A 16,015-nucleotide genomic window follows, 5' to 3' on the forward strand; every position below is an offset into this window, starting at 1 on the left:
CTGGGGACAGGGTGCTGGGCGCTGGTCAGTTGGGTAGAAGGTGGGGGGAGCTGCCTGGAATCAGCTCCTAACATCTAGCCCCTGTCTCCTACCCTGCCTGGGACGAGCCTGGGACCCAGAGACCATGGGCCTGAGCTCCTAAGGACAAGAAGGAACTGACGCCTGGGTCGCAAGAGTCTTGCCCACCCCCTGGCGCCTTCAGAGGTACCCCAGTGCCCAGGCCTGGGGGTGCAGGTCACCCTGCCTCTGCTGGGGGAGAATTCCTGTCTGTGCCAGGCACCTGTGGCACAACAATGGTTACGAGAGGTGCCTGAGCCCCACCAGCCAGGACCCCCAAAAGCTGAAGGAAACCAAAAAGAGCTGGCTCAGGCCAAACTGACAAAGGAACATCGCAGGGACCCCTGTCATACACTGAGAGACCCCTTGGTGGGGGGGGCCCAGGGTCCACTGAGAGCGGAACAGGGCAGAAACAGACCAGGCTGCCCACTCACCCCAGGCAGGCCTCCCAGCGTAGGCAAGGCACCCAGTCCCCCCCCCCCATCCAGCTCTTCAGGTGGTGCGGCGGGAGTGCAGGCTCCGACGGCCACACCACCCTCACCTGAAGCATCATGCCCAAGAGCACCAGGTACCGTTGATCTGGCACCTCTGTGCCCTAACCCCATGCCAAGGGTACCCCGAGGCCTCTGACCACAGCTCCCTCAGAACCCAGGGAGTGGGGGAGTGCTCCTGTTTTGTCATGACTGGGGTGGGGGCAGGGGAGGTGGAGGGTCTCCCAACCCCACCAGGCCTCACCACGCCCAGCCTGCACCCTGGGGTGGGGACGCCTTCTTTGGACATGCAGGAAAGTCAGAATCCGGAGTCGGGGTAGGAGGTCGGCAGCATGTCTGGTTATGAACTAGCTCAGGGTCAGCCCAGGTGTGGCAATCTGGGGAGAAGTGTAGCATCCCAGGAGAACTCAGCCCCCGGAGGTCTCTGGGTCCACAGAAGCCCAAGGAGCAGTGATCTCAGGGACTCTTCAGGCTGGACAGAGGGCGCCGTCCCCACTGCCTGAGCCCTGCCCAGCCCCGCCATGGGCCTCACACCTACCCCCATCTCCCGTGACCAGGCCACAGCCAGCCAGCACCTGGCACACAGCCCCAACGCCGGACAGCTACCCTGGCAGGACGGACAGACGACACAGGACCTCTCATCCTCCATGCAAGGGTCTCACCAGCATCTGATGGACAGACAAATGGGCAGCCATCCTAGCCCACCCCCATGTGACACATGGGCTTCATGACGGGCCCACTTGGCCAGCCATCCTCCTTGGAGGTTGGCCGCCTGAAGCAATCAGGCCCAACACACCTAGAATGTCATAACTCTCCTGGCTCAGCCCTTAAAATCCACAAGTAGGTAACAGCATATAAAAGCCAGCCAAGCACCCAGAGCCGGGCTCCCAGCCCCTGTGCACGCCCACCAGGCAGGCAGGTTGCCCTACGGCCAGTGGGGAGGTGGCGTTAGGGAAAGGGCCATGAACACACCCCCCGCCCCTGCCTTCCGGCCTGCAGGCCTGCTCCCAGGGAGCTCTGTGGACTGCAGTGGGGGTGGGGGCTGGACCCAATGCAGTCAGGGTCCCTTCTGCTGTGCGTCTGTCCCCAGCAAGGAGCCTGGCCAGCTTCTGGGTACTACTGGCTGTGGGTCCCTAAATTTTGCTGAAGGATATACCTGCCCCCTGAGTTTTCCACTGAGGGTCTCAGGGCCCTCTACCCCAAGGGGCTGGCCCCCACCCTTCTTGCTCAGGAGAGTGCTGGCAGGAGCAAGGTGAGCTGGGAAAGTGGAGAGGGTGCTGCAATCTACCCCAGCAGTGCTGCCGTCCCCCCTCTGGTAATGGCACGCGTCCTCACGGGCACCTGTGACAGGGGTGTGACCCAGAGACCCACCTTCTCCTCCCCCAAGTCCATCCTGGGCACTGCAGGGGGTGAAGCTGAAGGGCGGGGGTTGGGGGGCAGGGATATAAACTCTCCTCTCTGGGCAACACAGAAAGAGGCTGATCCCAGGTCCCATCCTCATGGTGGGGACACACTCCCCATCCTGGGGGCTCAGAGGGCAGGGGGCAAACCGAGGCATGGCGCGTGCTCCCGAGGAACAGATAAGGGGAGCTCAGCCGCAGCGAGCGAGGACGCGGTGGCGGGTCTATGTACACGACACAGGGGCCCCGGCTCACCCCTCACGGCGCAGCTCGCCTGAAATCACAGTATTTTCACATCACAAGTCAAAGGGCTGATTCCCCTAAGCTGTCCTGTTTCTAAAAGTCTTGGCAATTCAAGAATACTTAGTAGAGAAGTGATATTTAAGAAAAAACCCAAATCCCCTGTTGTAGACGCCCCTCCCCACAAAGGCCTGCCTGGCGCTAGGAGGGGGCAGTGAATCCTTTGAGGATGCCTGGCCACTGGTTTCTGGCTGGGTCCCCTCCCCAGGAAAGCTCTGCACCCACGCCCCTCATGGGCCGAGGCTGCCGTGTTAATACAAAGTCACCTGTGCTCCTGGCCAAGGGATGCTAGAAACGGGCCACGGGGCTGGACACCCCTCCTTCCCTGCCCACCTGCACCAAGAACCCAGTGCTGGGCCGATGGGAAGTGCGGGCTGACGGGGTTCCCTCATGGGGTCCCCAGTGCCTTGTTTGAAAGTTGCATCCAGGAAGGTTGTTTGTAATTTTATTAAGGCCATTTTTTTAAAAGTTCTACATACAAGTCTAATGGTAATCAAACCCTTCTATGTACATGTAGTTCTTCTTAAAAAAACAAAACAAAACAAAACCAGTCCCCATTCTTTGCCCCCAGCCCCCACCACGAAAAGAGGACAGGCCCCTGACCCCGATGGACTGACACTGTGTCCCCCAGCCAGACAACAGCGGTGGGGGTCAAGTGACAGGACAGGGGGCTTCCCGTGGGCGTGGCCACTTGGCTATGTGCTAACAGCCCAGCTGGGGGACGACAGAGGGACGGCCACGAGGCGGGAGCTCCGGAGACCCTGATGGAGGTGGAAACGCAGCAGGCAGGAGCGGCCAGCCCGGCTGGCAGGCAGAGGAACAAGTAAGAACTCAAGATGCGGTGTCGGAGGGAACGAAACAGAGGTTCCGGCTCCAGAGCAAAACAATGCGAAACCAGGCCTGCTGCCCGCTCGCAGGGCCTGGAGGGCAGACGGACGGCCTCTGGGGCACCAGTGAGCCGGACAGATGGTCACCTGGGCCTCCTGAGGCACTTGAGAAGCACCTGGAAACCATCCTCTGAAATGCACACCGCTCTTTGCCTCCAAGGCCAGCCCTGCCGGGAGGGGCCACCAAAAAGATGGTGGGAGAGAATGAATGTTGGCTGGTTCTCGGGGCGGGCTTGCCGGGGACAGGCTCGTCTCTGGGGCGCCTCAGAGCAGAGGGGCTGCAGCTGCCGCCAGCCACGGGGTCTGGGGCGGACCCACCCTGAGGACTGGCTGGCACCTTCAGGAGACCCTTGATGCAAGCCGGGGCTCCTCCTCGGAAGTCGGTTATGGGACCGGAGGGGAGGCACTTCCGGCCGCTGCCGCCAGCTTTCACCCGAGTGTCCGCCCAGGCCAGCCTAACCTCCCATCTTTCTGGTTTGGGATAACGGAGCAAAACTAAAAAGACAGGAGATGCAGCTCAGATCTGGGCAGGCAGCAGGCTGCTTCCAGTTAGCTCACAAGTATATAAGGTTGGATTTCTAGAGTAAAAAAAAAACATGCTCTCAGGCAAGCGTTGGCTTGAAGGAGTCAGTTACTCATCCACAACCAAAATGTAAATACAAACCAAAAGAAACAAACGAAAAGAAACACAACAAAAAATGCCCTGGCCACCCCCTCCCCACCCCATTCTTTAAATAATAGTAACAGTGACCACAGTACAAAGAAAGAAAGATGAAACAAGTTGCAACCCCCCCCCTAGAAATATCTGCCTCCACGTGCGTCCCCGACAGGCTGGGGTGGGGGTGTCACAGCACAGGTGGCCACAGAGGGGCCTGGCCGGAGGGTGGGGGGTGGGCGGGCGAGGCAGGGACCCTGGAGGAGACTTAGCTGCTTCCCATGCTGTTCACATGTTTGCATCCCACCTCCGTGCGATGGATGCTAGCCTTCTGTGTGTGCACAGAAATATAAAAGACAGCAGTCCAAATAGTGTTTATTTCGCTTCACGTCCGCCCCCCTCTCTCTGGCACTTTCTCCCTTTGGCAGGGTGGGGCTGGCTCGCTACCTAACCAAGGGCTGGGGGCATGGGCAGGTAGGGGGACCAGGGACAAAGGAAGGCAGTGAGAGCTGGACAACAGTCGCAAGATGCACCTCAGCCCACCACCGTCGCGGAGCGTGGTGCCCACCGAGGCTGGCAGCCCTGCCCAGCACGCTTCCCGCAGCTTACAGGGGATGAGAGAGCAGGGAGGGTCCGCGGGGGCAACGACGCGCGGCCTCACGCGGGAGGTGGACGACCGGGGGGGCGGGCGGGGGGCGCTTGGCGGCATTGCAAGCTCAGAATCACAAGCTCGGCCGTTTGCAAGGGACGGAGCGCCGCTGTCCCCAGGCTCGGGGCGATGCCGTCGAGACCACTGGCCGGCGGGGTGACAGAGCCGGGGGCTGGGCGGCCATGTGCTGCACGACCCGCTCACAGACGGTCCATCCGGAAGGTGTCCTCGGTGGCCGGGTCGGCCAGGACCATATCTGGGTCATTGAGCATGTGCAGTCCATCCAGGGTCAGGGGGTCAATCTTGAGTTCGTCCAGGGGGAACTGGTTGTCAGAGTCGAAGCTGACATCACCGACCCCGGCCAGCGTGCTGGTCAGTTCTTTAGAGAGGCTGGGAGGGGACTCTCCTGTCACTGGGGTGGGGGGTACACACAAAAGGCTCAGCTTCGCCCTGGCCCCCGGCACCCCCACAGCCCTGTCGATGCTCGGGCCGCACCAGGAAGCTCACCTGAGCGGTCTGTGCTGCAAAGGACATTTGCAGTGTCTGGGGACAGTTTTAGTTGTCACTACTGGAGGGAATGCTACTGGTGTCGGGGTGGAGGCCAGGGAGGCTGCGATGCTGCTCTGCACCCCACAGTACACAGAATGGAGCCAACCCACGTGTCGGGGTGCCAAGGCCAGGAAGCCCTGGGACGAGGTTTGCGACACAAACTTCAGCGTCACCTGAAGGGAGCAGGGGGCCTCCCCGACTCTGCCGGGCAGTCCGCCTGCGTGCATCAGGGGACTTGGCTGTGGGCGGAAGGGAAGCCCAAGTTTCCCCGCAGAGACCCAGCTTCAAACCTGGGCTCTTGTAAGATCAGGGACCTCCGTTTCCCACTCTGGGAAATGGACATGTAAGTTCTGGTCTTTCTGGGCTACTGTACAATCACAGAGGCCCGATCCTTCTCATACAACCTCCAAGGCTAAGGCTTCTGCACTCAAGAGTATCTCCTGCAGACCCTGGGGGCAGGCAGGTGGCCCTGGGTCTAGTCCAGGCTGTGGGGGGCTCTGGAGAGAGAACCCTCCCATCCTAGAGATGCCAGCGGGACTGCAGAAAGGGTCCCATCCTCAACCCCATGACAGCCCTGGCTTATGAGGAAACTGCTTCTTCTTTGATAATACTAGAACCTTTAGGGGCATGACAAGGGTGGGGAGAGAAGACTGGAAGGTCTGAGCATGGCTAGGTGAAAATGTGTGTGTGTGTGTGTGTGTGTGTGTGTGTGTGAATGTTCAGCTAACGGGGTTCACCTGCCTGGGCAAGGGGGGGATGAGCAAGATGAGTGACTGGTTCTATACTGTTCATACTCTGAGCCCAGGACACTGGACACCTAGTCCAGGGTTCAGTATGTGTACCCCCAGCCTGTATCCTGTAAGCCCAGCAGTGAGTCAAGGTGGGGGTCCTGGCCTCCGTGGGTCTGCGCCAAGGCAGGGATCCCAACTCCCCCTAGGCTCCCACGGGGACACGGACACCGACCTGCACGGAGCACGCCCTGGCGGGTGGCTCACCTGTGAGGATGATGTTGGGGATGCCGCTGTGGCTGGGGTAGCCGAGCTGCTGCGTGTCCGGCAGGCTGCCGTGGCTGCCCGTCAGGCCCATCATGGCCGCCTGGGAGTAGTTGAGCGTCGAACCTGGGCTGTAGAGGCTGCTGGAGCTGATGGCGTTCTCCATCATGTTGAACTGCTCCAGCTGGAGAGGAAGCACGTGGGTGTGAGCCGGCTCCCCCCGCGCTGGCCGCCCTGGGACCCTGGCCGTGGGTTGCTGGCCGGCCTGCCTGCGACCGCCAGCACCTCCCGCCCTCTGGGACGCCTGGCACACCCAAGCTTGGGGCTGCCAAGCACGAGTCCCTCTGCCTCGGGGTCACCCCGTCTCTGCACCTGCCTGGCCTGGCCAGCACACGGCCCCATCCGAGTGCGTGGAGATGGATGGATGGATGGTTGGTGACGTGAGTGAACAGCGCTGGGTGGCAGTCCACCCTTCCCAGGCCCACACCCCCTCCACCCTGGGGTCCAGGCAAAGCCAGTGCAACCTCCCGGCAAACCCACGTGCACGGCCCACACCAGGGCCCTGCGGTGACGGCCACTGCCCGTCCCTGCCAGCGTCCACTGCCTGCCCTTCCTCCCCCGCTGTGGGCGGGGTGCAGACGCGGGGCCGGGCCGGGCAGTGGGCAGGCCTGGCGAGCGTCTGCGGCGTGCGCCCGCTCACCTGGTGGGACAGAGCATTGGCCTGCCTGGCCGCCATCTGCTGCTCATAGAATGAATCCCCAAACACGCCGCCCAGGGTGGAGGAGTGCTGCAGACAGAAGAGAGGCCCGCTGTCGTCAGGGCTCCCGACCAGGCAGGGGCGAGGCCCGTGTGGGGGGTGGGGGTGCGCCCGGACCCTCCCCCAGGACCTCAATGCTGGCCTGGGCTGGGAGCCAGGGGAGGCCTCTGCAACTTCCTGGAAGATGCTTGGAATGTGAGAAGCTGACCCCATCCATCTCAGGGCTCCTGGGAAAGCCCGTGCCCCCTGCGATGGAGGGGTGCACTCCTAACCTCAGGACGATTGCTCCTTTCCACCACCTGATCCTGGGGGGCCTCTGCACCCCAACTTCCCTCAAAGTGCCATCCATCTCCTCTCCGTGAGCCCCAGTATAGGTGAGCCCGTTTTCGTCAGATGGAAGACAAGGGGCCACAGGGGGCAGGAACCCGATGTGACAGCTCAGAGGAAAGCGTGTGACTGGGGCAGGGCGGAGGGCCTCTGGGTGTCCAGGATGCGATGTGCACCTTGTCAGACACGGGAGACAGGGGACATGAGGCAGGCCACATACACGGGCAGGAAGGCTTCAGAGAGCAGGACGAGACAGATACACAGAAGGCCCTGCCCCACCGGCCGCCAGGGCTGAGAGGGCAGAAAGCCCCACTCCGGTTTGCCCAATGCCAGCTGGGGCAGGGGCAGGCTGCCGGGAAAGGAGCAGGGAGCTGGGGATGCTCAGAGGCAGTTGAGATGCCAAAAAAAGGGGCAGGGAGCTCCTGCCCCCTCCTGTGATGCTGCCAGCGAGATGGCAGGAAGGGGTCTGAGGGGTGCAGAAGGGAGCAGAGACGGAGCTGGGTGTGTGGCCAGCTCACAGCACAGGCAACGACCCAGGGAAGCAAGGCCCCAGCCCAGTGTGCGTCCAGGTCAGAGTCTTCACAGACCACAGACCCTGGACCTCCTCCCTTGGAGCGCCCTGTTCTAGAAAGGTCCCTGTGTTCTCCCACAACTGCCAAAGCTGAGCTCTCAGGCCTCCACCACAAAGAAGAGTTGGTCACAAAACCACCGGCCACTCTGAGTGTTTAGTGGACTGACCACAGAAAAGGGACAGTTGGCCACTTGGAAGGTGGAACAGCTCCTGGGGATGGACACACGATTAAAACACCAAGGAAGAGTTTAAAGCATTAAAGGAGCAAGGAGGGAGAAAAGCTAGTATGGCAAAAAGGCCACATGTGCCCTAAAAATCACCAGCTTCAGGTTTGGAAAAGGGGGTGGTGAGGCTGAAGGAGGCAGATGACAACCTGGGCAGAGGCCAGGGGCACGTCTCTCCAGGGCATCTGACCCTGTGCCCATGGCCTTGGCCCCAGCGCCCACACAGGGGACCCCAGCTTCTCTTGTAAAGCTGCCATGAGCGTTTGCCAGAAAGGTCTGCTCAGATGGAAGCAGGGAGGGAACAGAAAGGGCCCAATCCCAGCTGCCTCAGGTCCCGGAGAGAGGCAGCTAGACAGGTAAGACATCCACCCAAGGGTAGGTGTGGCAAGCTGGCTGCCTCGTGCCTCCAGGGGAGATGCTGGCTGGGCCGGGTAGGTGGGGAGAGACCCAGGCCCAGGGGGCTGATAAATGCATTCTCTGAGATCCAGCTTCAGTGGGAAACCCTGTCTGCCTTCTGCCATGGTTTGCCCCCAAGCAGAGCCCCTGACTGGGGCTGAAGGGCCTCCCAGGGCTGTCTTCACGTCTGAGTGAGCAGCTTCTTCCCCTGCCGGCGCATAATGGATGGACAAACGGACACACAGACACAGGCACGATGAGACAGCAACATGCTCTCCACTCAGGATGGACCGCGCTGGTCCAGGCGGACCTCTCCCGAGAGAGATCTGCTCTCCTGTAACCTTCCTGTGCCGCCTCACGTATGAGAAGGGCCGTTACTCAGAGACCAGCCCAGGCAGGCTGCCCGCAGCCTGTGGAGCAGCGCCTTGCATCCCCACAGCCCTCCAGCATCACGCAGAGCCCACAGGATGGACGGGGAGCGCGGACACCAGGCTGACCCTCAGCGCGCCCTGAGCTCACCGCGCCTCTCCTGTCTTCTGCAGAGCCCAGGGAGAGTCCCAGCCCCTGGCTGCCGTGGGAGGCAGAGCGAGAGGCCGTCCTGCGTCAGTGAGTCTCGGGAACAGGCTCAGGTCTCCCTGAGGGGAAGGTCACTGTCCTGACACGCAGGGCCTGGCTCAGGGTGCGCTGAGAGCCTGCGAGACGGGGGAGTGGGACCCGTCCCCCAAGGCTCTGCCTGGAGGAACACTCCTGCTCCACCCGGGAAGGAAAGCCCTGGCTGAGGACGGGACGTCAGGGTCTGGGGCGCGGCAGTGACTACTGAAGTCTCTCCACTTGGTGATGATCTTGGGGATGGGGTGGCAGGGTCCTGGGGAGGCTTCACTGCTATGGCAAGAAGTTTTGGGCCCAGATGTCAGCTTTTCAGGAACCCCTTCTTTGATGGAAGGTTCTGGACAGAATGCAGCCAAAGGGGGAGCAGCACCAAGGGGGACTGAGGAGCCTGCAAAGGGTGTGTGTGCACGTGTGAGACTGGGGGCCTGTGCTGTGTGTGTCAGGGAACCTCTGTGTGTGTGTGAGCGATCGGGGACTTGTGTGTGTGTGTGCGCATGTGTCACAGACCAGGAACCGCTGCTGTGTGTGTGTGTGTGTGATTGGGTACCTCTCTGTGTGTGTCAGGGAACGTCTGTGTGTATATATGTGTGTGTCAGGGATCGGGAACCTGTGCTGTGTGCGTGTCAGGGAACCTCTGTGTGTGCATATGTGTGTCAGGGAACCTCTGTGTGTATGCATGTGTGTGTCAGGGATCGGGAATCTGTGCTGTGTGTGTGTCAGGGAACCTCTGTGTATATGCGTGTGTGTGTCAGAGGCCCGGGACCTCTGCGCTGCCTCGTATGAAGGGAAACCTGAGTCTGACCGACACGCTCTAGCCCTGCCTGCTGTCAAGGGTGAGCCTCGGGCTCCTCGTCCATGCAAAGAGGGCAAGGACCTCGGACGGGCTGCCAGGCCAAAGAAGCTTCCCAGGCTGGAGGCCTGGAGGTGAGAGACACACCTTCACAAGGGGTGGGGGGTGCTGAGGAGCAGAGCCCCCGCACAGGCTGGCTGTCACTCAGCTGTTCCCCAAAGTGCGGGAGCACCCCTCCACCTCCAGAAGCCTGGAAGCACGAGGTCTCGGGGGCAGACATGGGCAGGGACGGAGCACAGGCTGCTGGAAACCTGCTCCACCGCCCGCTGGGGTGAAGCTGGCACCGACGTCACTGGCGTGAATGGGGAGCCTGCCACCCTGAGCTGGGGCTCAGCACAGGCTGCAGAGGTGCCGTGGGAACGTGACGGCTCCGGGGGGAGGGCGGCTCCTCCTTGGCCACCGCGTAGGGTGGCTGCGCGCGCTCGTCCCCACCCCGATGGAGTGAACGAGATGGGGTGGAGTGAGACAGGAGGCACAGATGCTGGACTGGTGCGCAGGGGCCACGCTGGGGGGCGCCAGCCAGGCTGGAGTGGGGTGGGGGGAGCGGGGCGGCGTCCCTTACTTGCGGGGAGCTCCCGGGGGAGAAGCCTTGATTGGAGACGGGCGAGGTGGGAGACTGGTTGGCGGGGGAGCCGGCGCTAGTGCGGTACTGCTGCAGAGCCGGTGCCTGCGACGACAGACAGGTCAGGACGCTCGCAGGGCCCTGGGCCTGGCCCAGCCGCCTGGCAAGGCCCCCACCCCTCAGGGAAGCAGAACACCTGGGCATCTGCAGGGGGGCACCTGGGCCCTGGGCCGTGAAGGGGCCCAGCCTCCAAACCCAACTCTGGGAGGGGTGGGAGCGCGTGGTGAGAGTCCAGAGCCCAGCCTTGCAGACTTGTCCTGGGGCGCTACGGAAGGGCAGAGGGGCCGGCCTCTGCTCAGCGGGTTTAGAGCTCTCACACGAAAGCACACCAGTACCCACACACACACACAGCCGTGCACACACCCACACACACGCTGGGGCAGGGAAGGGCCTGGGCGAGTCAGAAGGCCTCAAGTGATGGCAGGATCGGGGGCAGAGTGGGGGTCCTGGTGCACGGCGGTCACCATCACCCAGGTTGCTTGGGACTGGCCCTCTGGGTGATGCTGTCGACAGACTTCCAAAGGGCAGTCACCTCTTCACTTGAATGACAAAGGGTCTTGGCGTCTCACCAGACCCCTGGGGGCCAAGACCCGCTAGGCCAGGATCTGAATCTAGTCCCTGCTCTGGTCCCGCCCAGGGAAGCCCTGCTGTGTGTCTCTCGGCAAGCTGCCTGACCTCTCTGAGCCTGCCGTTTAACGAGCCCCTGCTGGCCGGCTCAGGGCCCCCTAAATGCTACGTCTCCTTCATTTCCTCAGCGGGCCCAGAAGTTTGAGATAGGGGCTGGGCCCAGATGGGGCAGGGGGCTCACATAGCAGGGTTTGAGTGTCAGAGACACAGCATGGTCGCTTGGCAGTGACCAGCTCAGGTTGTCTCGGGGTCGGGAAGATGAAGTTGACCGGGGGGACATTCTCCTCCCGTGAGTGGCTGTGCAGAAGCTCACAGAGGAGGCCCCTGGAGCCCGAGCCCTAAGAGCGCCAGCTCCCACGGGGGTGGTGGGTGGATTACCCACCACGGGGCCCCGACCCGAGAGCGTGGCTGGGATACCCCGTGCCTCCAGGTCCCTCCAGCTCCACCGCGAGGTGCTGCCCCTGCTGGGTGCCCCAGGCAGCTCACTGTCAGGGCCGCCCCCATAACTGCTCTGTTTCTGCCAAAGGCAAGGTTTGGGCGCAGTCCTGTCCCGGGGACCCCTGAGGTCTGCCCTCTGAGGGATCAGCATGGCTTGGAGGTGTGAGTCTCCCCCTCTTGGGGGACCTGCCGGCCCTGTCCAGCCCAGGAGGGCTCGTTTTTTACAGAACACATGGTGTTCTGATGACATGTACCCTGGGGCTGGTGGCCACGGGCCAAGTGAGCAGGGAGGGCTGGCTGGGCCCTCAGCATGCGTCCGTTTCTCTGAATGAGGCCAAAGGTAGCTGTGACCACTCCCTTCCCACCAGGGCAACCTGGATGAAAGTCTGAACAGACAGGAAGGTTTGGAGGTGCAGGGGTCAACCCCCCCAAAACTAGCATTTGTTACCCTGAGCCTGTCCCAGGCAAGGGGGTCCCATGGGCTGAGCTGCAGGCCCTGAGCCCAGGGCACTGTGTTGTAAGAACCACAGAACTGGTTTCACCCCTTCTATTCCTCCCAGGTCATCTCCATCACTTTGGCTCCTGGAAGTCCACTCCCTAGCCCGAGAGCTCTGGGTGCTCCCTGCCTCCGAGGAAGCCTTGGGTGGGAAGGGCTGAGGGGGGCTTTCAGGCCCATGGGAGAGGGACACAGGGTGGCCCATGCTGCGTGAAGTTTGCGGCACCTGACCCTGCTCATGAATCAGTCTCCCCATCTCTGTGGGGAGGACAAACTTGGCTAGAGGATTTCAGGCAGAATTCCCCATTGAGCCCCTGGCCCCAGTGTTTGCCTCTGCTCCGACCCCTGGCCAAGCTGGCCTCAAAGTAGAGCCTCGAGGTGGCTGCAGATAAAGCCATGAGCCCTGATGCTCCCCCCTGCCCCCAGGTTCCTCCTGCACAAGCCCCACCCACCCCCATCCCCCACCCAAGCCAGGCCCCTTCCCGCCTTACCGAGGCAATGTCGATTCCCATCGGTGGCTGGCCCGTGTTCTCTGGGGGGGACTGGGGGAGAGAGGACGGTACCGTGACCGCGAGTGGGGGCAGCTGGGGCCCCCGTGTCAGGCTGGCGCTCGGCATCAGGGAGCCGCCCTGGGGGAGGCCGACAGGCACCTGTGGGGGCTGCGGGGGCGGCTGTTGCTGGGAGGCCGGCGGCGGGGGCGGCGGGGGCTGAGGCTGGGGCGGCGGCGGCTGCTGAGAGCCCGCCTGGGTGAAGAAGGCGTAGGGCAGCTGCTGCTCCAGGGACAGGGCGTCCATGGCCACGGCCTGCAGGGGGAGGAGGGCGTCAGGCAGGAGGCACGTTCAGAGGTGGGGACCCCCACGGCCCGTGGCAGTGAAGTGATGGACAAACCAAAGGGTGTCCCGACCCTGGACTGGGGCAGCAAAGGCTGAGCGGGCAGGCGTCCCCCAAGGCCCACGGAGGACGGGGCTGCAGCTCGGTGGGCCTGCCCCCAGCGAGTTTTTCTCCTCCCATGCCAATAGGGGGCACCACTTTCCACATCTGCAGACTTGGAATCCTCTCCTCTTCTGCCCTTTGAGCTGGAGCTTCCCAGCTATAGGCAGGCATGGGGCATACACTCTGGGAGCTCAGTGGGGAGCCAGCACATAGCCCCTGTGGAGTCCTGTAAGAAGGAACCCCCTCTTGCCACCTGCAGCCAAGGGGAAGCTGAGATGGTATGGGTTAGGGAGGCACTGGCATGGTCACTGGGCAATGACCAGCTCTGGGCTCTCTTAGAGTTGGAAAGAGGAAAATAACCAGAGGGAAGTTTTCAATACTCATCCATCGACCCGGACAGTTCCTCAGGCAGGCAAGGGTTCCTACCTTCTGAGGGAGACTGGAAGTGTCCGGGAACTACAGAATACAAACACTAAGAAGAAAGCCTGGCACTAGCTGGTAGGCAGTTTGTGAACAGAGAGGCGTTTTCAAAAGAAGGCAGGCCTCAGGGGTGGGGCGTGGCGGGGAAGGGAGATGAGGCCAGGGTCCCCCAGATGGAGAGACCGAAGACGGTGCCATCAGGAACCATCCATGGCTCCGGCTCCTAATCTGAAGAACTGGAGAAGAGGCAGAGACCTGGTGGGGGAACAGGGCCCAGGCCAGGCATCGGAAGATGTATTAGCAGAACTATTGTTAAATTTCATCGTAGGTGGATAAGACCATCAAGGTTATGTTAAAAAAAACAAACAAACAAAAGCCATTATCTACTAGGGACTGAAAAACAGTCAACATGGACAAATTCCTCAGAACGCACAAACTACCCAAACGGACCCAAGAATCTGGAAAAGGAAGTCTAAGGAGTTGGTATCTAGGGAGAAGTCAGATCAGGTACCATAAACTTTCTAACGCAGATCTGTTGAGGCTGCGGCACCTACACTGAGTTCTACCAAACATTGCAAGAAGTAATAGCGATGCTTCTCAAACTCTTCAAAAAAACAGAAGAGGAGAGAATACTCCCTAATGTACTCCAGGAGCCTGGACTAAGTAAAAAAGATAAGATCCCAACTGCAGAAATAAAAAACAAAAGGGGGAATGAACTTTACAGATATTAAAAGGATTATGAAAAAGAGGGTTTCCCTGATAGCTCAGTTGGTAAAGAATCCAACTGCAATGCAGGAGACTCCAGTTTGATTCCTGCAACGGGAAGATCAGCTGAAAAAGGGATAGGCTACCCACTCCAGTATTCTGGCCTGGAGAATTCCATGGACTGTATAGTCCCATGGGGCCAGAGTCAGTACACGACTGAGCGACTTTCACACACACTGCCTACAAACAGGCTTCCCAGGTGGTGCTAGTAAGTAACGAATCCGCCTGCCATTGCAGGAGACCCAAGAGATGAGGGTGCAATCCCTGGGTCAGGAAGATCCCCTAGAGAAGGGAAATGGCAACCCACTCCAGTATTCTTCTCTGGAGAATCCCACAGACAGATGAGCCTGGTGGGCTGCAGTCCATGGGGTCACAAGGAGTCAGACACGACTGAGTGACTTAACACAGACACTGCCTATGAACAGCTGTTTGCTGGCATGGGGGACAATCTTGATGAAATGGACCAATTGCTAGACACAATCTACCAAACAAGCAGATGAAGGAAACCTGGTGAAGTGTTTTATCAGGTTTTCTTTTTTTAAACAGAAAAAGACACTCTAAATGCTGTATTTTGACAGTCGGGAAATGCCAATGAGATCCTAAAGAAGAGACTGGCATAGTTAAGACTGGCCAGTCACACGGGCACAATCTATCAGCTGAGATGGACACAGGGGACTCCAGGCCACTTGATTTCTGCATTGCCCATGTCTTTGAAAATTTGACCACACAAAAAAAGAAAAAAATGTTAGGAAGATGTTTAGCATTCTGCTCCCTGGAAGGAGCATAAGGCCTCCCAGAGAGGCACAGTCGGGCCCACCTCCCCTGCCCCACTGGGCCCTCGCACCTGAGTGATGGGTGACAACGGGGACAGGGTGGGCGACACCTGCTGGGCCTGCTGCCGCCTTGCCTCTGTGCTCAGCGACAGTGGGCTGACGCCGGCCGGCCGGTGCTGCGGTGAGGAGCCAGGGGTGCTCATCCCTGAAAGGGAGGGAGGGTGGGAGTGATGCCAGCCGCCAGCATCGGGGCAGGAGGCACTCACACACGAAGGGTCCCTGCTGAGGACAGTCCATTCATTCAGATAGGTACCAGGAGGCACATCCTGATCGCCAAACCCAGGACGGCCCCTCTGAGGCCCCAATTCCCTGACCTAGGGGTCCCCCAGCACTGCGGGGGCTCCCACCTCCAATGCCGGCCAACATGTTCCCCCGTGAGCCTGCCAACCACCCAGGAGGGGCGGGTCCCATAGGCCCAGCCAATCAGCACTTCCCCACCTCTGGGCTACCACATGATTGGCTCCCAGATGGACACATGACCAGGCCGGCCAATGAGATCCTGCCCAGGGGCTTTTGGTTCGGAGTTGCGTGAGGGGTAACAAGGGAGCTGAGGGGCAGAAACAGCACCTGAGCCTCAGAGGCAGCCATGCTGGCACTTCCTGGTTTCAGGAGACAATGCGTCCCCTCCCTTTTCTTTTCGCCTAAAATAGCTTGCGTTTGATAGGTCCAAAACCAAGTCGGTCTTGTCTGACGCTGCAGTTTCTTCCCGACCCTCATCGTTCTCCTCCCTCATCCCTCCCTAGGACTGGTCCTTTGGCTAGATCTCTTGGCCCCTCAGGACACATCCACAACCTTCTCCCCCGCCTCCCCTGCACCTGCCACACTGCAGCACCAACCCCACTAGAGTGACCGAACTAGACACTCAGTTACTTTGTCTTCTTCCCGCTGGAGCTCCTGCTGGAGCGCTCCAGGTCGCCCCTTCCTTCCCTCCCCCTGGCCCCCGCCCCCAGCGAGCTGATCCCTGGATGTGTCTGTCGTGAAGGAGCCAAGTGAGGTCAGGTTCAGTGTGGTAGCAGTGGGGGCCTGCTGGTGGATCTCGAGGTACGGTGCCAGGAAAGCACAGGCCCTGACGCTGGGAGCAGGAGGGGTGCCCTGGGGGCTGGCCAGATGCCCCCAGACTCAGTTTCCTTGTCTCTTCCAGTTCACCGTGAGGCTCCCGTGAGGTGC

The 16,015-nt window shown here is 60.8% G+C and overlaps 1 protein-coding gene across 1 annotated transcript in view; it reads right to left on the reverse strand.

Annotated features, from left to right (window-relative positions):
• Window positions 1-4,148: 4,148 nt before the first annotated feature.
• CRTC1 (CREB regulated transcription coactivator 1) overlaps window positions 4,149-16,015 on the reverse strand; it is a 79,686-nt gene continuing 67,819 nt past the window's right edge. The window contains 6 exon segments of the mRNA XM_070461501.1: window positions 4,149-4,851; window positions 5,984-6,164; window positions 6,681-6,767; window positions 10,277-10,381; window positions 12,389-12,700; window positions 14,860-14,993. Of these exon segments, the coding sequence (XP_070317602.1) occupies window positions 4,640-4,851; window positions 5,984-6,164; window positions 6,681-6,767; window positions 10,277-10,381; window positions 12,389-12,700; window positions 14,860-14,993 (1,031 nt within the window). The 3' untranslated portion in view covers window positions 4,149-4,639.

The sequence above is a fragment of the Odocoileus virginianus genome, chromosome 3, assembly GCF_023699985.2.
Source record: "Odocoileus virginianus isolate 20LAN1187 ecotype Illinois chromosome 3, Ovbor_1.2, whole genome shotgun sequence".
In the NCBI taxonomy this organism is placed as follows: Eukaryota; Metazoa; Chordata; class Mammalia; order Artiodactyla; family Cervidae; genus Odocoileus; species Odocoileus virginianus.